The sequence below is a fragment of the Molossus molossus genome, unplaced genomic scaffold (assembly GCF_014108415.1).
Source record: "Molossus molossus isolate mMolMol1 unplaced genomic scaffold, mMolMol1.p scaffold_m16_p_12, whole genome shotgun sequence".
NCBI lineage: Eukaryota > Metazoa > Chordata > Mammalia > Chiroptera > Molossidae > Molossus > Molossus molossus.
This window is the reverse complement of record NW_023425347.1, coordinates 77869463-77890370: the sequence shown is the minus strand read 5'-3', so window position 1 is coordinate 77890370 and position 20908 is coordinate 77869463. Positions and strand designations below refer to the sequence as shown.

Genomic DNA, 20908 nt, shown 5'->3' with positions numbered 1-20908 from the left:
TATGACCCTACCTCCAGTGGTGCATGGACCACACTCTGTGTACCTGATTCCCTCTCTGCATCTGCGACTGCACCTTCACTCTGTCGGAGGCCGTACTTGTCAAGCGTGTGAGTGTACGTGGCTGGACCTGTCCGGCTTCTCGGTACGCACGCGGTCAGCCGTGCCCGACTCGGCGCGCGTACCTGGTGCAGCCTGTGCTTTCCTTCCACACGCGGGCCCTGCACTCCCACCCTCTGGATCGCCTCGCCGCCGGGGCCTGGAGGCCGGCAGCCTGGGCGGCGTCCCGGCGCCCCAGCCCCCGTTCCGGCCGGGCCCGCAGCGCTCGCGAGCGGCGGCGGAGCCCGAGGCGAGGACGGGGCGGGGCCGGCGGCGGGGCGGGACGGCGCGGGGCGGAGCAGGAAGGGGCGGTGGCCGACTAGCTCTTCGCCTACGGGGCTTCCGCGTCTCAGTCCTTAGCGCAACCTGCCCGCCTACCGCCCCGTATAAAGGCTCGGCTGGCCTTGCCCCTGGGACTCGGCCCCATGGAGACGCCGCCGGCCTCCCCAGGCGCACGGCGGGGTGAGTTGCGCGCGGTGGGGAGAGGGCGCGAGCCGCGGGCGGGAGGGGGCGGGGAGGGATGTGGGGCTGGTCCCGCCGGCCTCGCGGGTTCTCGGGCCCCCCCCCTCCAACTTAGCCCAAGTTGAGGGAACCCGGGGTAAGGGAGACCAAGCTCCGGAGGGGGAGCCTAGGGAGTCGGGGCCGGGACAGTCTCCGCGTCACCGAGCCCGGCGGCCAACCAGAGTTTCACAGCAACTTTTCTCGCTGGTGGGTCTCCCCGGAAAGTTCTCTCCCGGCCCAGGAGTTCGGCCACGGGCTCTGCGCCTCCTGGGCCTGGCTCGGAGCGCAGGGTAGGCGGGCGGGGGCGAAGGCCTCAGCGGGGAAGCCCCCGTCCCCCCCGCCCCCCACCGAGCACTTCCAACCCTAGGTTTCCATCCGAGCGCCCCGCCCCGCAGCTGTGGGGGCGCGGCAAGGTCTTCTAAGGCCTCCCAGGACATCTGGGTCCCCTGGGTTGGTGTGGGGCTGAGTTTGGGGTAGGAGGTGGAGTCACACTGCCTAAGTTCAAATCCTTGCGACACCAGCCAACCAGCTGGATGACCTTGAGCAAGATTTTAATGTCTGTGGCTCAGTTTCATCCTTGGGAATGAGGATCCCTAGCTGGGAGAGCTTTTGAAAGTACTAACAGATGTATGCATAGTGCCACCAGAGTTGCCTCATCTGGTTGGGTGGGGCGGGGCCAGAGCAGGATGGACGAGAGCCATTCCCCATCCCTAATACTTGTGGTTTTCCTACCAGGAGCTGTGACAGGTGACTTCCACCAATCTGATCTGTGAGTGGCTGGTGGAGAGAGGCCCACCCAGGAAGCCAGCCCCCACAATGAGTCTATGGGAACTTGAAAACAGCCACAGCTGCCAAGTTACCCCCAGGCCAGCCCAGGAGCCCTCCACTGAGGACCCATCCGCTGTGGAGCTGCAGATGAAGGTGGACTTCTTCCGAAAGCTGGGCTACTCATCTGCTGAGATCCACAGTGTCCTGCAGAAGCTGGGGGTCCACGCAGACACCAACACAGTGTTAGGCGAGCTGGTAAAACATGGGTCTGCAGCTGACCGTGAGCGCCAGGCCTCACCAGACCCCTCTTCTCAGCTTCCTCTGGTCCCCCGGGGTGGGGGCACCCCCAAGGCTCCCACCCTGGAGCCCTCACCCATAGAGGAGGACAAGGAGGGCAGTGACCTGAGGCCTGTGGTCATCGACGGGAGCAATGTGGCCATGAGGTACGTGTCACTTTTGCAGCCAAGACGTCTCCAGGAATGGTGGCCCTGTGTCTGCACCTCTGGTAGAGGGGCCTTCAGGGAAGAGTCTGACCTCTTCTCACACACTAAAGGAAGGGAAAGCCCTTTATTGAGGCCCTACTGTGTGCCAGGAGGCTCCCATAATCCTCATGGCTTCTTGTAATGTTTTAGGGATGAGCACAGAGGCTCAAAGACTTGCTCGGGGTCACACTACTGGGGAGCAGTGGAGCAAAGATTCGAGCTTGGGTCCTCTGTCTCCAGAGCTCGCTTTGCGCTCTTTGTCTCTTCCCAAGGGCCCACACTCAGTCTGAGTTTCTCTCCTGTTACTTGCAGTACAGTGGAAGGGTCAGACCGAGGTCCAGCTCGCTCTCAGCCTTCTTTCCTCATCTGTAAGCAGGTCTGACCTACCCCCTCAGGTGGTCGTGAGCAGTCAGTGTAGTCCCTAGAGAGAGTAACTACTCAGGAAACAGCAGTAGTTGATGTTATTACAATTATTCAGGGTCTGGGCTTCTGAGGCCTTGTCATCTCAGACCTGGGTTTCCATGGAAGCAGGCCCAGCTCCTGAGGCCTTTGTAGCTATGACCAAGAGTGACCTCGAGGACCTGGTTCTTTGAGGGGGGTGTGGCCCGGTGACCTGATGCATTGGCTTCAGGTGAGCTGTGACTTGGGTCCATTCTGATTCAGCAGGAGCCACCTGGGCTGGACCAGGCTCTGGGGGCTCCTAGGGGCCAGAGCCAGGACTCAACCCCAGTACCACTTCCCCTCATGCAGGCTTTAATAGGGAATGGGGTGGAATGGGGCCAGGGTTGCCCCTGGCCTTTCTTTCTTCTAGTCCCTCCAATGAGAGCAGGTGAGTCAGGGCTAGCAGACAGATTGTTCACAAGGAAAAGTTCCTGTGGGTGTGGACAGGGGGAGACCCCAGACTGCCCTCAGGGATCTCCCACGTTGGAAGTCTGCGTCTGGGGCTGCAATGCCTTTGGCCCCTCAGCCCCTCCCACTTCCTGCCTAGCTGGGTCAAGTCAGCTGTTTGGTTGGCCCTGGCCCAGCTTAAGCCATCTTTAGGTGAGTCTTCCAGTCTCTGAAATGGGTGGAAGGTTGGGTAAAGCTGGCTCCCAAATGCCAGTGGCTGCTGGTCAATGCATGTATATGCTTTGACAGTTAGGGGTCCCCTCTCAGGCTTCAGCTCCAGCAGTGTGTGCCTAGGAGATCTGTGACTCCTTCCTCTGGGGCTTCGCTGCGGTGGTAGCAGCCATGTGCATGTGTTGTTTGTGTGTTTGTATCCTCGAAGAAAGAGGAGGAGCCTGGGAGGGAGGGGCAGATCGAGGCGGGGGTGGCCTGAGGAGCTGGCTGGAGAGGCAGAGCCACTGGGGGTTTCTGAGCTGAGGCTGGAGCTAGAGGGGAATTCCAGCCTGAGACTTCCTGTCTCAGCTGTTTCTGGGTTTCTGCCCTGGTGCCCCTCCACCACAAGGGCAGGCGGGCCAGCCCCCACTGTATGCAAATCGTGGGGAAATTCACCTCTGTTTCCTTCTAAGGGAATTTTTCTCTAGCTGAGCCCAGCCCTGGCAGATCTGTTCACCTGGGTAGCCTGGTTTGGCCCTGCCCTCTGTCCTAGGGTGGGAACTGCTGGGCTAGAGTCTCCTACACGTCTTACCAGCATCTAGTTAGCCAGGCGGAGGGTCCCTGACCTTCTGGGCAAACAGGACTGTGGTGGGGGTTGGAGGATACCTGGTTTTCCTATGCCAGCCGAGCTTCTTTTATTGCAATGAGAGGGACTGAAGTTAGCTATAAGGAGGAGCTCTGGTCTGGGAGGGCAGTCAGTGTGTGATGTTCTACTTCTGCCAAGAGTACGACTGACTACCTGCCGAGGGGATATTCTGATGGCTAGGGCTGCTGAGAGTAGACTTGTCCCCCGCCAAGGTTGTTTTGTTTTGTTTTATTTTTATCTTTTTTGGTACGTGCCCCAAGTGGGAGCCGAACCCGGGACTCTCTGGTCCGCAGGCCGATGCTCCAGCCGCTGAGCCAAACTGGCCAGGGCCCCAGCCAAGGTTTTTGATGCCCAAAGGCAGTAGGCTGTCCCAAAAGCTCTGGCATTCCATTAAGTTCCAGGCCTCAAAGACGCTGGCCTAGAATGGGCCAGATGCATGTACACACGTGTGTATGCAAGGAGGTAGGTCGATGCCTGTGCAGACTGCATACCTGAGAGAGGAAGCCAAGCCGGAAAGATCACCCCCGCAGTCTTGGGAAGTTAGAGCTGAAGCTCCAGGGAAGGGAGGAATGTGTTGGGGGAAGCAGAATGCCCGATGGGAGCACCTCCCTACGCTCACTTTAGCCTCTCTTACTGCAACGAGCATTATGAGGACAGACCAAGGGCCTGACCCATCCGGGAAGGTCAGGGAAGCTTCTCAGAGGTGGTGATGCCTCACACAGGACCTGACAGAAGAGAAGTTTGCTAGATGCATCATTTTTCCTGTCCCCAGCCTGCCCCTCCCTCCTAACACTTGGTTCAAACTCAAGTTGGGGAACTTTTTTCTCCTAAATAAACTTCAGGTCTTACTGTTGGGGACAGGAAGGCAATCCAGTGGCCCCGGACATGGGTTCAAGTTCTGTCCCTTACCACTAGCCAGGGGATCTTAGATGAGCCTCAGAGCCTTGGTTTCCTTCACTGCAGCTAGCCTTGGTAAGGATGGAGCAAGGAGGAATGTGATGCACCTGGCCTCTGATAGGAGCCGGGTACCGCCAGTCCCCGCTGCGTCCCACCGGCAGGGCTGGCACCTGTCTGAGCATCAACATAGTGCTTCTGAGCACGGGCATCTCTGTCCCACAATTGCTGCCGTGTGGTGCTGGCAACGCGTTGCCCTCTGTGGACCAGTTTTCTCATCTGAAAAAAGGGGAAAGGAGCCTTTAATGACAGTACCCTCCCCCAGGGGCTTGCTGGCGATTCTGTGTGAAGCACTTAGATCAGGGCCCGGCTCAGAGCACTCAGTAAATGTTAACTTTTATCACAAACGGGCTGGGGGAGGCCCCAGCAGGTGAGGATGAGCGCTGCCCTCGGGCTGGACTTTGCCTCCCCTCCAGTTTACACAGCCCTTCAGACCTGGGAGTCCCAGCCGCGCCCCCAGGCAGCTCTGTCCCCCGGAGCGGCCCTGCCTTCTGTGACTCCGGCTATCACCCGCCCCCCCCACTCCAAACCCCACCCCCCACCGCCAAAAGCCACCTACAGGATGTGGTTGGCCATGGACTTGCCTCTTTTGTGTAACGTTTATAGTTTTATAGTTTTATTTGCGGAATAGGAGAGTCTGAGTTGTTCACAGAGGGATTAGTGAGGAGTAGCAGTGTCGGGGAGGGCCCCCAGCCTGGTCTGGAGCCCTTCCACCACACCAGTGTACCTGGGAGTCCCCCAGCCTCCTAGGAATCCAGTGGGACCCCTCACTTTTCTGGATTGTCTCGGCCTCAAGCAAACAGGAAAGTTGTCCCACTGATCTGGGCCCTTTGTAAGGAGGCTGCAGATGACCGGTCCCATTTTTCAGACACGGAAACTGAGCCAGAACAACCCAGCAGCACCTCAGGGCTTCCTTCTGGACCCGTCCACATGAGGATGGGGAGGTCTGGTCCTGGGGCCAGGGCAGGGGCATGTCCCTTCGGCTCTCAGTCCCCTGGCCACAGTCTTTCTGCCTGAGGCCTGCCCTTCTGAGGGGGTGAAGAGAGGACAGGGCAATCTAGGCATTTTGGGGAATTGGCGGTCTTGAGAGGAAAAGCAGTATCCTTTCACTTTCAAACCAAAAGGTTTGCAGCCTGCTCCGTCTGGCCCAGACTGGCCAGAAGGCTGGGATGTGGCTTCTTCCCCTTCGCCCTCCTCAGTCCCAGCCCCACCCCCACATCCTTAGAGGTTAGTGCAGGACTGAACTTTAATCCAGAGCAATCTGGTTTCTCTTCTGTTAGTGGGGCTGTGCCTTCCCTACCCCCACCCCTGGGTGAGGGAGGGGTGGTGACTCAGTCTGCATGTGTACATCAGTGTCCCCTTCGTCCCAGCACCCCCCGGGTGGGGCAGGAACCAGAAGTCTCCAGTGCCTTTCCCCCACCCCCAGGTGTGTTGCAAGCAGCCTGCCCCTGCCCCATGCAGGGAGCGAGTGCTGCCAGGTTCCTGGGCGTTTCCTCGTGTCGGGAGATGGAACCTCAGGGAAAGTCCCGGGTTTGCTCATCCCGGGTGCTGTGGGAACCAGGAGGGAATGCAGCCCAGGGCCCCAGCCTGAGGAGTGGGCTGAGCCAGGGAGGGGCTGGCGTGTGACCCACCTCCCTCCTGCCCAGGCCTCGCGGGCTGACCCCCTCCCTCTGCGCCCCTGCAGCCACGGGAACAAGGAGGTCTTCTCCTGCCGGGGCATCCTGCTGGCCGTGAACTGGTTTCTGGAGCGGGGCCACACGGACATCACCGTGTTTGTGCCGTCCTGGAGAAAGGAGCAGCCTCGGCCCGACGTGCCCATCACAGGTGAGGGACACCTCTGGACAGGGGTCAGCTTGCTGCCCAGGACAGACCCTGTGTGTGTGACCAACGACTTCCAGGCCTCAAGCAGGGAGCGGCATTTCTTTTCTCCGCGTGTGCTCTCCTCGGCATCCCTGCCCCAGGCAGGGGTCATTTGAGGTCACCTGTGCAGCCTCTGCTGAGTACTGGAAACGTCCCTCGTCTCATGGTGCGACGCCCTCTCCACTGCCCCAGTGGCGCGGGGCAGCACAGTGGTGACTGAGCCCATGGGCTCTGGAACCCTGGCTCTGTCCCTTCTGGGCGCCCTGCTCAGCCATTTGCTCCTCCCCTGAGACGGGTGGGGGTGGATACCATCACAGGGTTATTGTGAGGATCACGAGTTAATACATGGTAAGTGCTAGGAAGGGTGACTGGCACATAGTAAATGTCCGCTGTTAGCCAGCTCTTACAGCAAGAGCCCCCTCGCTTTGGGAGTAGAACCCGAGTTTATTTCCCTAGAAGTCTTAAGATCTGGGACAGGCTGGCTAGGGCCATCTGCTCTGGGAAAAGTGGCCCCTTCTGGATGGGCTCTTATAGCTTTGTCCTGGCTACACAGGAGACACAGCCGAGACACATCCCCTGCCCCAGCTCACGCTGGGGTCATTCGCGGACCCCTATGGGACTGGCTGGGTGAGCACCAAAGTCCCTCTGTGGCATGAACAGGCCTGATGTTCAGGGGGGAAAGGAGAGGGCCCAGTGTATGCTCTGCAGCCTTTGCTGAGCAGACGCACAGGCCTCATCTCAGGTGTTCTCGATCTTTTTTTAATCCTCGCCTGAGGATATTTTTACATTTACTTTCAGACAGAGGAGTAGGAGGGGGAGAGAGGGAGAAACATCAACATGAGAGGGACACATCAATTGGTTGCCACCTGCACAACCCCAACCAGAGCCGGGGATGAACCACAACCGAGGTGCGTGCTCTTGGCCGGAATCAAACCCGGACTCTTTGGTCTGCAGGCCGACGCTCTGACCGCTGGGCCAAACCAGCCAGGGAAGTGTTCTTGAGTTTTGGGCAGCAGACTGTGCGCAGGGCCCAGGGGAGGGGCTGAGGTGTGGTAGTGGCCTCAGCACAGCCGCCTCCTGCCCCGCAGCCAGGAGCCCCTGTGCCAGCCACCAGGAGGTTGGGAGCCCAGTGGGCCTGGCTCTGGGTCCAGGCCGAGCTCTGACCTGTGCCCCTGCCGCCTCCCAGACCAGCACATCCTGCGGGAACTGGAGAAGAAGAAGATCCTGGTGTTCACTCCGTCCCGGCGCGTGGGTGGCAAACGTGTGGTGTGCTATGACGACCGCTTCATCGTGAAACTGGCCTTCGAGTCTGACGGGGTGGTGGTCTCCAACGACACGTACCGGGACCTCCAGGGCGAGCGGCAGGAGTGGAAGCGCTTCATCGAGGAGCGGCTGCTCATGTATTCCTTCGTCAATGACAAGTGCGTTCCCGCCGGGGGGGTTGCACGGGGGGACCATGCAGCTTTGATAGGGAAATGGACACAGCGCCGCATAAGAAGGGTCAGACTGGGACCAGGCTGAGGCCGAGGGGTTTTGATTTGGGGGGCAGAGTTGTAGCCTCTTTTTTTTTTTTTTTTTTTTAATCTTTATCTGAGGACATGCTTAGAGAAAGGAACGGAGAGAGAGCAAAACATCCATGTGAGAGAAACATCAATCAGTTGCCTTCCGTATGTACCCTGTCCAGGGATTGAACCTGCAACCCAGGTAGGGGCCCTGACTGGGAATCAAACCAGCTACCTTTCAGTGTGCAGGGTGATGCTCGACCAACTGAGCCACCCTGGCCAGGCCAGAGCAGTAGCATTCGTTTTTGTGTGTGTGTTTTTCTTCATTGATTTCAGAGAGAGAGGAAGGGAGAGGGAGAGATGGAAACATCAATGAGAGAGAACATGGATTGGCTGCCTCCTGCATGCTCCCCACTGGGGACCAGGCCCACAACCTGGGCATGTGCCTTGACTGGGAATTGAACCGGCGACCTCTTGGTGCACGGATCGACGCTCAACCACTGAGCCACACCAACTGGGCAGAGCTGTAGCATTTGTAACAGAATGTGGTCTGTGGTTCCAAGAGAGCCTCTGGGTTCCCAGCACTGGACCTCTGACCAGAAGCCAGTGACAGCCTTCGATTCAGATTTTCAGGTTGCCCACCTCCCTGTGGCCTCAGAGAGCTCCTAGCATGAGGGTTGCCCAGGGGTGTCCTGCTGGGTGGGCTCCGGTTTTAGGAGCTACCCTCCTATCATTCCAAGTGAGGCTCACTGTCCAGCCCCCTTCCAGTACTTGGAAGTCCCCCTCATGTCTGCCACCTCTTCTGCAGGTTCATGCCCCCCGATGACCCCTTGGGCCGTCACGGGCCAAACCTGGACAACTTCCTTCGGAAGAAGCCGCTCACAGCCGAGCACAGGAAGCAGCAGTGTCCCTACGGTAAGAGACCAGCCCCACCCTCCACGGCCCTCCTCGCTCCTCCCCTCCCCTCACACAGATCTGCCTGCACCCAAGTTCTTCCTCGGAGGGACCTCCCCTGGTCCTAGGGATGCCCTGCTCAGAGCCCCCTCCCTTCTCTGCAGGGAGGAAGTGCACCTACGGGATCAAGTGCCGGTTCTTCCACCCCGAGAGGCCCAGCCGCCCCCAGCGCTCCGTGGCAGACGAGCTCCGTGCCAACGCCCTCCTCTCCCCGCCGCAGGCCCCCGGCAAGGACAGGCGCGGCCGGCGGCCTTCACCTCCGTCTCAGCCCGGCTCTCTGCCCACGGAGCGTGAGCAGTGCAGCCAGGAAGGGAAGAAGCTGGGAGCCCAGGCACCCCCAGGGCCTCACCGAGAGGGTCTGACCCAGACCTTTGCCCCGGCAAACACCGGCAGGAGCCTCCCACCCAGTGGCGGCAGCGGCAACAGCTTTGGGCCCACGGACTGGTTCCCACAGATCCTCGACTCTCTCCCGTACACCTCCCAGGACTGCCTGGACTCGGGCATCGGCTCCCTGGAGAGCCAGATGTCAGAACTGTGGGGGGGTCGAGGGGGGGGCTCTGCTGAGCCAGGCCCCCCTCGGGGCCCTTACACTGGCTATAACCCCTACGGGGCCGAGCTCCCGGCCGCTGCAGCCTTCTCTAACTTTGGACGGGCCGTGGGTGCCGGCCACTTCAGTGTCCCTGCCGACTACGCACCCCCGCCAGCTGCCTTTCCGCCTCGAGAGTACTGGTCTGAGCCATACCAGCTGCCCCAGCCCACCCCAGTCCTGCAGGAGCCCCAGGTGCCAAGCCCGGGGGCCGACAGGGGCCCGTGGGGTGGGGCAGGCAGCCTGGCCAAGGAGCGAGCCAGTGTGTACACCAAGCTGTGTGGCGTCTTCCCCCCACAACTGGTGGAGGCCGTGATGGGGCGCTTTCCACAGCTCCTGGACCCCCAGCAGCTGGCGGCCCAGATCCTCTCCTACAAGTCCCAGCACCTCAGCGAATAGGAGCCCTGGCGGCCCTCCAAGGGCCATCAGGCTGGGCTGCGGGCCCCCGAGTGGCCTGTTCCTGCCCTGAGGCCCACCCTGGAGGCTGGACAGAGGGAGGATTAAAGTAGAGAAGGGAACCCACAAACCAAAGATACTGTAGGATTGGTTCTGACCCGTTCGGCACCACTAGCTGTCCGCCGAGTGGGTGAGAAGCGATCACCCTGTTGATGCACATTGTATCTCTGTAGTGTAAGGAGACGCTGCCAGTAACGGCCGTCGGTCCGTGGCTAAAGCCCAAACCCTCCTTTCCCTCAGAGGGCGGGGAGGGAGGCGGGGGAGCAGAGGCCTGAGCTGGGGGCCCTGTACACAGCCCCCACCTCCACCCCGTCCCTGGGATGCCAGCCTTGCTGGCTAGTTGGGCACCGTGTGCCTGCCCTCCAAGGGCCGCTCCTCTAAGCCAATGAGGCCTCATCCATGCTCTCTTGGGCATGAGGCTTCATGTTAGTAAGCAAGATGCTTCTTAATAACCTACCTTCTGTCCACTCAGTTCGCCTATGCCATGTCCTCTGCCCCTGCCCTCTCTTCTTCGCACTTCGAGTCATTCACCCTTCCCCACAGATGGGGGGAGATGAGTGTAATGTTCATATTTTAGGTGGAAAGTCTATGCCCCCCTAACATGTCAATAAAATACAATGTGAGCCCCTTTAAGAGGTGATGGTCTTTGTTGTGCTTGAGGGTTGAGCTGGCCTTTGGAGGATGGAGGGTCAGAGGTGTGCGCACAGCCCTGCCAAGCTCCCCCAAGTGCTCCGTCCTTGGGGGCAGAGGCATCCCTGTGAGGCCCTGGGCCAGGCTTGAGAGGAGGCCATGGACGTGCGCAGGGTGCGGGGAGGTGAGAAGCAGAGGTGGACGAGCCTGGAGTCCTGAGACTGGTGTAGGGGGAGCTGTTCCCCTTTCCTGTCCTATGACCAGACAGGACGGGAAACCACCTGTCAGAAGATGCTCCCAGGGGAGCTGGGTGGAGTGGGAATGGGGGCCCTCGGGCTCTGATCCTACTCTCCCAGAGATGGAGTTAGAGTCAGAGAGCGGGCGGGGGCGCTGGGGCAGAAGCAGCCTGGAGTGGCAACGCCAGGCTAACCCAAGTGGCAGGGTAGAAGGTCATGGTCCCAAACTCAAGAACCGGCTCTGCCACCAATGATGTCACCTGGGGCAAGTGACTGCTTCTCCCTGGGTCTCAGTTTCTTCATCTCTGAAGTGAGGATAATAATGGTACCTGCCTTCCAGGGTCGCTGTGGGGAGGACGTCAGATCATACAAGCTGGGCGCGTGACCCAGTGGCCTGGCACATAGAAAGTGCTCATTAGAGGCCTGTGGTGTTGCTCTGGCTGGGCTCTATTCTCCTCCACCCACCATCTCAACCTGCCGTCCCCCCCAGGAGGGAAGGGGCCAGGTAAGAATATACATCTCTCGCTCGCTCGCTCTCTTTCTCTCATTTTTGCAGATAAAAAATTGAGGTATAAATATTAAATATTTTAAGTGAAAAGCTGGGCTGTCAGATGATCCCCAAACAAACACCATTGACAGGGGAAATGAAAAAAAATATAGTTTTCATAATTATATCTTTGACCATCTCACCTAATTTGTACATACTGTTCGTGAAGCTTTTAGGGCATCTTTTTTTTTTTTTTTGAGAAACTGCTTCACCACAGGACAGCCGTGCAGCATACGGAGAAACGCCACTCGGGCGGGCTCGCCCCGCCACCGCGCTTCACGAGCCTCCCTCGCCGGCGTGAGGCAGGAGTCCATGCCCAGTCCCACTGTCACCAAGGCACCCCAGGCCTGTGGCTTCCGGCCTCCTCAGGAAGTCGATCAGCACAAAGCTGTGTCATTGCATACTCATAAAATCTTGTTTCCCCAATGAAGAAGTGTACTCCAGGTTACGAGGCTATTTATGGGCTTCTGTTTTTATGGGACAGGAAGCTAACATACTGGACTGTCCTGTTTATTATCAGCCACTGGCAATGCTGAGGGACTTGCCCAAGGTCCCACGGAGAGGGATGGACTGGGGCAGGGCCTCGAATTCCGGTCCCCTGGCCCCACAATCCTGAGGGATGGATGCGGGGTGCTCAGCCTCACACCCCACAACCCTCTTCCCTTTACATTGTTCGCAGAGGAATCCCTCGAGCACGACAGTGACATGACCTCAGCTACCTGCTCAGCAGCAGGTACCCAGCAGCCCCACCCACCAAGCCTCTGTCTGTACCCCACAATGGAGCATGAGGGCAGTGAGGCCTCAGGGGGTCTGGAAACAGAACAGGGTGCCTTCATCCCTCCCCCCACCCCACCAGCCGCCCGTCCATAGACTTGAGAGCTCACACTTGGCCCTTGACCAGAGCTGAACTCCTGGTCATTTGCTGCCTCTGCTTTGTGGGGGAGGGTGGGGCAGATCCTACAGGAGTGGGCAGGAGGTGGCAGGTCCAGGCTGGCTGTAGAATGCCTGGAGACCAAGTCTGTCCCTGTGGCTTGTTGACAGGCACCGACAAGGACAGCGGAGCCCACGTGGCAGGTGCCAACTGGGGCTGAGCTCTGGGAGGATTAAGGCAGTTCAGCGCCCTGAGCGTGTATCCTGCTTTCCTGGCAGCCCCAGCCAGGCTGGGCTGGCCGTCCGGGGTTTGCAGCCTTCCCTCCAGCCTCTTTCTCAATCTGACTTCCAGGCAGAGCCACTTAGAGGCTGCTAGGCCCGAAACCCAGGATCTCTCTCCCACCATCTCTGGCCCCACCCTCTGAAGCACCTTTATGAATGGGGTCTCAGTGTCCCCACCTGTAAAAGAGACACAATGACCCCTGCATCCCTCGAGATGTGATAAGATAATAACTCTCTCGGTTCGGTGGCGGCAGCAGCATGAGAGGAAGAACGCCTGGGTGCGAGTCCCCGGCTGGCTGTGCGGCCCTGGGTGACGCCCGCCCCTGGCACAGCCCAGCTCCCTGGCCTGCCTCACCAGGCAGCTGTAAGGTTCTCATGGGCTCCTGTGCAGGAGAGGGGCCGGGCCTGGGCGGCCTGGGACAGCAGCTCAGGTGCTGAGGCACTGGGGGGTCAGGCTGGGGGCTGCCCCGTGTGCTTTCCTCTTCTTTTCCTGGTTCCAGAATCTGAGAAGCTGATGGGGAAACCATGAGTATGCAAATTCCTGCTTTGTTGGGAAATGATCCTGGGGAGCTCACAGAGGATGGCCCCCTGCCAGCCCTTCCCTGAACCTCCCCAGCCCCCCCACCCCATCCCGGGCCCTGAGCCTGAGTCTTGCAAGCTGTGTCGTTCACATGGGTTAACCCCGCTTCGGGCTCAGGATGACTGCGGAGACCTCAGCCACCCTGGCAGAGAATGGACTGGCCCACGTCACGGATAATTCCTTGCCCTGAATGTCCCCACCCACTCTGTCCCGTATCACTTCACCAGCCTGAGAAAAAACCCAGCTGTCCCTAAAGGTCTGGGGACCTAAACTAGGAGTAGGAGAGCTTTGGGGACCCAGAGGAACACCTCTCCCAGGGCCCCCAATGCTGCCACCACCCCAAACATGGCTAGTCTCCTGCGGGGGGGGGGGGGGGGGGGAGCGGCGGGGAAGAGGCCACCACTCACCCTGCAGCTGCCACTTCTTCCCTCTTCCTACCAGCACCGTCCTGTGCCCGCCCACCTCCCTGGGTCTCCTGGGAAGGCTGGAGTTGGTCTCCCCTACAAAGAAGGCCCAGACCCAGCCTGAAGGAGGTCTGGGCAGGTCTCTGTCAGAGACACAGTAAGCAAGAGAAATGGGGATTCCATGGGACACAAATTTAGGGGTTGGGGTTGCTCTCAGCCTGAGGCCTGGGCTCAGCTAATCCCCAGGGGCTTGTGCCCCCGAAGGTGGGCCAAGGATCAGCACTTTCACCCCAGGGCTTCTCAAACCTCTGGCTCAGTGGGTGGAGCAGAGGGTGGTGAGTAAGAGTCTCTTCTGAAGACCTCCTAATTCATGGGAAGGGTGTGGGAGATTTGGCTGAAACAGACAGGAAGTAGAGCCCTACAATTAAGAAAACCCAAGCCATCCAGGTCATGGTATGTAAATCCTTCCAACTAGTTCCTGGATGGGGAGTAGGCACCAGGCTGTCACCCTGGGGTGTGGCCTCTTGAATCCTATCTCAAGGCAGCTGCTGGAGATTGTGAACTGCTCACTCATTTAAGAAATGGCTGCAAAACTAAGTGAGAGGAAAGGATCAGGCAACCCCACCCCGCTGAGCTGGGCTTGTTGCTGCGAGGGCAGGTCACTGGGAAAGGGTCCAAAGGCTCTGATTCTGGCTGCTCTCCAGAGAGCCTTACAAAGGCCAGGCCGCCGGTTGTGCTCTGTCTGCCATCTGCCGGCGCCTCCAGGGATGACCGCGTGGAGCAGGAGGCGGGCCTCGCGCCTGTCACCAGCGCCCGGGCCCGAAAGAAGGGCCTGAAGACAAGGACCTTCAGTGGGGAACTGGTTATGGCCTCTGCAGCTCCACCCTGGAAAGTAACACCAGAGGGCACGGTCGTGCCTCCTACAAAGTTTAAAGTTCCAGAATATTCCAACTGTTCTGGGCAACAAACTACCCAAGTCAAACTCAGAGACTGAAGGAAGAGGGTGGGCGGGCAGGCATGCAGGAAGGAAGGAATGCAGCAGGCAGGCAGGAAAAGGAGAAAAAAAATACAAGTATTCATTTTTTTTTAAGTGATCTGGGAGGTGAAGTCACAGTGAGATCCACGTGTTTAAACCCTTTGACACACACCCTTTGGCTCAATAATCCCAGTGCTAAGAATTTATCCTCGAGATATTTACATACTTGCCAAATGAGGTGTGTAAAACACTGTATGAGCCCTGGCCAGGTGGCTCAGTTGGTTGGACTGTCATCCCATGCATCAAAAGGTTGTGGGTTCGATTCCCAGTCAGGGCACGTACCCAGATTTCAGGTTCAATCCTCGGTCGAGGCAAGTACTGGAGGCAACTGCTCAGTGTATCTCACACTGTCGTCTTTCTCTCTCTCTCCCCTTTCCTCTCTCTCTAAAATCAATAGACAACCTGCCGCCATCAACAAACAGCCGCCATCAACAAATCATCAAACAACAAGTGCTGGTGAGGGTGTGGAGAAAAGGTAACTCTAGTACACTGCTGGTGGGAATGCAGACTGGTGCAGCCACTATGGAAAACAAAAAATTACAAATTGAACTGCCATTTGATCCAGTGATCCTGCTTCTAGGGCTATATTGTAAGAAGCTTAAACACCCATCAGAAAGAATATATGTACCCCTATGTTCATAGCAGCACTATTTACAATTGCTAAGATCTGGAAACAGCCCAAGTGTCCATCAATAGATGAGTGGATAAAAAAAGATGGGGTGCCCAGTCAGTGTGGCTCAGTGGTTGAGCGTCGACCCGTGTACCAAGAGGTCGCCGGTTCGATTCCAGTCAGGGCACATGCTCAGGTTGTGGGCCAAATCCCCAGTGGGGTGCACGCAGGACATGGCCAATCGATGTTCTCTCTCATTGATGCTTCTCTCTCTCTCCCTCTACCTTCTTCTCTCTCTAAAATCAATAAAGAAAGAAAAAGCTGTGGTACATTTACACAACGGAATACTATGCAGCTATAAGAAAGAAAGATCTCTTATTCTTTGAGATGACATTGAGGGACCTGGAGAGCATTATGCTAAGCAAAATAAGCCAATCAGAGAAAGACAAATATCACATGATCTCACTCATTTGTGGAATATAATGAACAATACAAGCTGATGAACAAAATAGACACAGAGACATAGAAGTAGGATTCAGACTGATGAACCTCAGAAGAGGGGGATGGCGGTGGGGAGGGAGGGAAGAGATAAACCACAGAACTTACGTGCATGTACACATAACCAGGGACACAGACAACAATGCTGGGGGGGGGGGGGAGGGTGTCAATGGGGGAAAAAGGAGAAACATCTGTAACAAAATTAATTAATAAAAACTGCAAAAAAAATAAAATAAACAGATCCTTGGTTGAGGATAAAAAAAAAAATACACACTATATGACACAACAAAAGATAGGAAACACCATTAATACCACCAACAGAAGACTGGTTAAATGTTGGTATAGTATACACAATGGAATATTAAATAGCCAATAGAAATGAGGCATTTGCACAGATAGAATATCTAAGCTAGGTTGCTTACATGGAAAAAGCAAGGATATGACAGTGTGTGTTACATGCTAACATTTTTGTAAGAGACACACACATATTTCTCAGATGAGCACAAAGTTCCTCTGTGGGGATACACAGCTGGTAGCTGAGGGACAGGTAGACTTACTTTTTTTTTTAATCTTTATTGTTGTATGTATTACAGATGTTCCTCATTTCCCCCCCATTGACCTCCTCCTCCCCTGTCCCGCCCCCCTCCCACCTTTTCCCACACTATTGTCTGTGTCTACTGGTTATGCATATAAGTTCTTTGGTTTATTTCTTTCTACACCCCAACCCCTTTCCCTTTGAGGTTTGTCATTCTAGCAATGAATTTATACTTCTTAATCCTTTCACCTTTTTCACCCATTCCCCCAACCCCCCTCCCATCTGGCAACCAACAAAATATTCTCTGTATCTATGAGAATGTTTCTGTTCTGCCTGTTCATTTTGTTTGTAGATTCCATTGTCGATAGATATGTATTCATTGCCATTTTGTTTGTTCATATATTTTATCTTTCTCTTCAAAAAGACCCTTCATCGTTTCATACAATAACGGTTTGGTGATGATGAACTCCTTTAACTTTTTCTTGTCTAGGAAACTTTATATGGCCATCGATTCTAAATAACAGCTTTGCAGGATAGAGTAATCTTGGTTATAGGTTCTTGCTTTTCATCACTCTAAATGTTTCTTGCCACTCCCTTCTGGCCTGCAAAGTTTCTTTTGAGAAATCAGCTGACAGCCTTATGGGTACTCCCTTGTAGGTAACTAACTGCTTTTCTCTTGCTGCTTTTAAGATTCTCTCTTTGTCTTGAACCTTTTGCATTTTGATAATGATGTGTCTTGGTGTGGGCCTGTTGGGGTTCATCTTGTTTGGGACTCTCTGTGCTTCCTTGACTTGTATGTCTGTTTCCTTCACCAAGTTAGGAAAGTTTTCTGCCATTATTGTTTCAAACAGGTTTTCAATTTCTTGTTCTCTCTCTTCTCCTTCCGGCACCCCCAAGATGCGAATGTTGGCACGCTTGAAGTTGTCCCAGAGGCTCCTTACACTATCCTCATTTTTTTTTTATTCCTTTTTCTTTTTGCGGTTCTGATTGGGCGTTTTTTGCTTCCTTATATTCCAAATCAATGGGTTTGCTTCTTGGATTTACGTACTCTACTATTGAATCTTTGTAAATTATTCTTTATTTCAGTTAAAGCCTCCTTCATTTCTAATTGTGCATCCATCATTTCTGACTGGTCCTTTTTTATGCTCTTGAGGCCCTCACTAAGTTCACTGAACATCCTTATATGCAGTATTTTGAACTCAGCATCTGTTAGGTTGCTTATCTCCATTTCGCTTAGTTCTTTTCTTGGGGTTTTGTTCTGTTCTTTCATTTGGGACCTGTTTCTTTGTCTCCTCATTTTGGCTGCCTCCCTGTGTTTGTTTCTGTGTATTACTTAATGAGAGGTATGGGGCTATCTGAGACCAGATGCTGCTTGTTTGAAAGAATTTAGGAAAACCTGAAGCAGGATCGAAGACAGGCCAATCCTATGGTGAAGCAGCTGGCAACAGCTTGGGTGGGCCTGAAAGTTGGGTGGGCCTGAAAGTTGGGTGGGGCGGGGCCTCAGGGAGGCATAGGGCGGGGCTACCAGTGTGAGCCAGGTTGCTGGAGTCCCAGATGTGGCGGCTGTCTGCCGCCCCAGGGAAGGGCTCACCAAAGAAACAAAGGCCTCTGACAGCACATTTGTCCCGGAGAAAGCCCCCTCTCCAGCCCTCGCTCCAGTGCCAAACAGCTCAGTTCTTCCCTGTTTGTCTCTGGTACCCCTCGCGCTGCCTCTCCTCCAAGCTTAGAGGGAGAGAGTCCGATAAGTCTGTGCGCAGGCCCTTTAAGAGGAGATGCCGCCCTGGCCAATTTGGCTCAGCGGTTAGAGCGTCAGCCTGCGGTCCAGAGAGACCCGGGTTCGGTTCCCGCTAAGGGTGTGTACCTCGGTTGCAGTTTGTCCCTGGTTGATTGTGTGGGTGGCAGCCACTCGATGTGTCCCTTTCACGATGATGTTTCTCTCTCTCTCTCTCTCTTCCTCTCCCTCCCTTCCACTCTATCTAAACAAAAAATGGAAAAATGTCCTCGGGTGAGGATTAAAAAAAATAATAATGAGGATCTGCCTGGGGCTCCAGCCACGTCAGCTTCCCTGAGCCTCAGTTCCCGCTGGTTTTTCCAGCCAGAAGTTATGTGGACTTCTCTTCCTGGCACTGGAACCCTGAGCGGGGCGTCTGGTGTGGGACGGGGACCCCTCAGTCCTCAGGAAGGACCTTCCCAGCCGAGGTGTCCTCCTGATTTTTATCCGCCACACGTGGGTGTGGGACCAGCCCCTCTGCCTCCGCCCCTCCTACCAGTCTCAATGCAGCTTCTTTAATTCCATAGTTGTAAGACTTCCATTCAGATCGATTTTGAATGATGGTTGTTCTGTAGTTTTGTTGTAACTTTGATGTGGTTGTGGGAGGACGCGATACCGCGTTTACCTACGCCGCCATCTTGACCGGAAGTCGGTAGGCTTGCTTTTCATTGACCACACTTCAGTACCATTTGAATGTATGTCATTTGCATGTATTACTTATTCAAATTAAATATTTTAAAGTCCCCTTGGGGTATAGGACTAAATTATGAGTGTGGGGTGGTGGTCTGAGGATGGTTATATTAGCCAGGGTCTCCGAAGTTCATTTTTGTATACGAACAGTAAAAACTTAGAGCGTACGTATTCCTACCAGGTGTATGTAATCCATAACAACTGCCGTTTTCTGTTTTTTTTTAATCCTCACCCGAGGACATTTTTCCATTTTTTGTTCAGATAGAGTAGGAGGGAGAGAGAGAAACATCGATGTGAAAGGGACACATCGAGTGGTTGCCACCTGCACAACCCTACCAGGGCCGAGGACAAACTGCAACCGAGGTACGTGCCCTTAGCGGGAACCGAACCTGGGTCTCTCTGGACCGCAGGCTGACGCTCTAACCGCTGAGCCAATCTGGCCAGGGCACAACTGCCATTTTCGAAGATCAAAATGGTTAAGTATCATCAATTGCTGTGGTTCAGCCTAACATTTATTTATAAATGATCTAGCTGTACTAATAAACTAAGATCTGAGTATACTTTATGACACACTCAAAGTGAAAGTAAATACGAATCAAAGGCCCTGCCACAAGCCACTCTCCACACCCTCCCCCGTGGAGACGGGATGACTGGCCTGCGATGTGAGGATCAGAATCTCCTGCACCATCTCAGTGGTGAGAACTTTTACTCTACAGAAGCAGTTCTTCTAAACGAACACTGTTTCAAATCATGAAGTTTAGCGCTTGTTTAAAATTCAGATGTGATAACATTAATTTAGATCAACAGAGGAATGAGAGTCCCAATCCGTTCTTCTCATCATCTTTGCATCCCCCTGCACATCACCTTCCCAGGCACCAAATACACTACCATTCTGGGAGAAGCAAATGTGTACAAAGTCACACGATCCACTCTCTCCACACTGCACCCAAGCCAGGGCACTGCCCCAGAGTGCGGCTTTAGGTGTGAATGTTTAGGGTAGCAATGCCTCAGTAATTTGGAGTTAAGGTTGAGGAGCAGAAAATTCAGAATAAAAGCAAAAACTAAGTCACGGGCTATTTCAAAACAGCATGCTTACTGCTTTCCAACTCAGGCCACACCACACTTGACTGACTCTCCTTTTTGCTGCACAGGTCAAGATGTCATGAATGCTCTTTATAGAATACTCACTTACATCACCCCAGCACCCAAAGGCCCCAGCCTGGACTTGGAACTAATTCCAATGCCTGCTTCCTACTCTTTCAAAGCAAGGGATTTTTTCCTAAGCAAACAGTATAAACTCAGTTGTGGGGAGAACGGTTAACCTACTTTTTGACAAGTTCTTAAAGCACTCCGAAGACCCCCAAGATATGTATAGCAGCTTTTAAGTCCATGCTCTCTCAACCCACACTGGCCATGTCCAAATTCATGCTTCCCTTCAGTCCCTCCACTGGCCCACACAGCTTCTAATCTTTTACTCTGTGGGTTGTTCCTACAAAGTTGCTGTGGACAATTTGTAGGGTCGGAGGGCAGTTCAGGGGGCTGCTAAGATGGAACAACGTAGGCCACCCAGCAGATAACCTCTACTCAGTTATACACAGGCGCACTATGAAAGCATCTGCCACCTAAATAAATGTATCCCTCCTGTTAGCACCTTTGTTCTCTTGAACAATGACTTGATCGAAGTCATTACCTTTTTTTTTTTTTTTTTTTAATTTCACCTGAGGACCCTTTCCATTGATTTTCAGATAGAATGGGAGAGAGGGAGAGAGAGAAACATCGATGTTAGAAAGACACATAGATTGGCTGCCTCCCACAGGAGCTCGACCAAGGCCAGGAATCAAACTGCAACCCAGGTATATACCCTTGACCAGAATTGAACCCGTGACTCTGGTCCTAGGGCCGATGCTCTAACCGCTGAGCCAAACAGGCCAGGGCCCTTATCTTCTTTTAAGTCAAGCAAACTTAGTTTATAATCAAGGTTACAAGTATCACAAGCATGGTGAGCAGGTACCCCTTGGTCCCTCTTTCTAAACCACCCCAATGTAGAGGACCTAAGCAATCTCTCAGGACTTGAAAATCTCCAGTATACTTTGGCCAACTTACAAGAAAACTGGGAGGTTCCCCTAATCAATGATTAAACTTCATGGAGAAAGTAAGTATAAAACAAGGAGCCTGGCTCTATGATCACATACACACGTGGGTATATTCGTGCACACAGATATACTTTTTAATAATACACCTTTTTAAGAGCAGTCCTGCCCTGGCCGGTTTGGTTCAGTGGTTAGTGTCGGCCTGCGGTCCAGAGAGACCCAGGTTCGGTTCCCGCTAAGGGTGCAAACCTTGGTTGCACTTTGTCCCCGGCCCTGGTTGGTCGTG

The 20908-nt window shown here is 54.9% G+C and overlaps 1 protein-coding gene across 1 annotated transcript; it reads left to right on the top strand.

Moving 5' to 3' along the window:
• The first annotated feature begins 461 nt into the window (after positions 1-461).
• On the top strand, positions 462-10461 carry ZC3H12A (zinc finger CCCH-type containing 12A). Its single transcript, XM_036257054.1, has 6 exons — positions 462-558; positions 1333-1808; positions 6170-6309; positions 7532-7766; positions 8656-8762; positions 8906-10461. The coding sequence occupies exons 2-6, from the start codon at positions 1414-1416 to the stop codon at positions 9784-9786; spliced, it is 1758 nt and encodes a 585-aa protein (XP_036112947.1). The 5' UTR covers positions 462-558; positions 1333-1413; the 3' UTR covers positions 9787-10461.
• Positions 10462-20908: the final 10447 nt, after the last annotated feature.

Coding starts and splice junctions, on each gene's coding strand:
- ZC3H12A (XM_036257054.1), top strand. CDS start 1,414: ATGAGTCTATGGGAACTTGAAAACAGCCACAGCTGCCAAGTTACCCCC. Junction 1,809..6,169: donor GGGAGCAATGTGGCCATGAG/GTACGTGTCACT, acceptor GCGCCCCTGCAG/CCACGGGAACAAGGAGGTCT. Junction 7,767..8,655: donor TATTCCTTCGTCAATGACAA/GTGCGTTCCCGC, acceptor CCTCTTCTGCAG/GTTCATGCCCCCCGATGACC.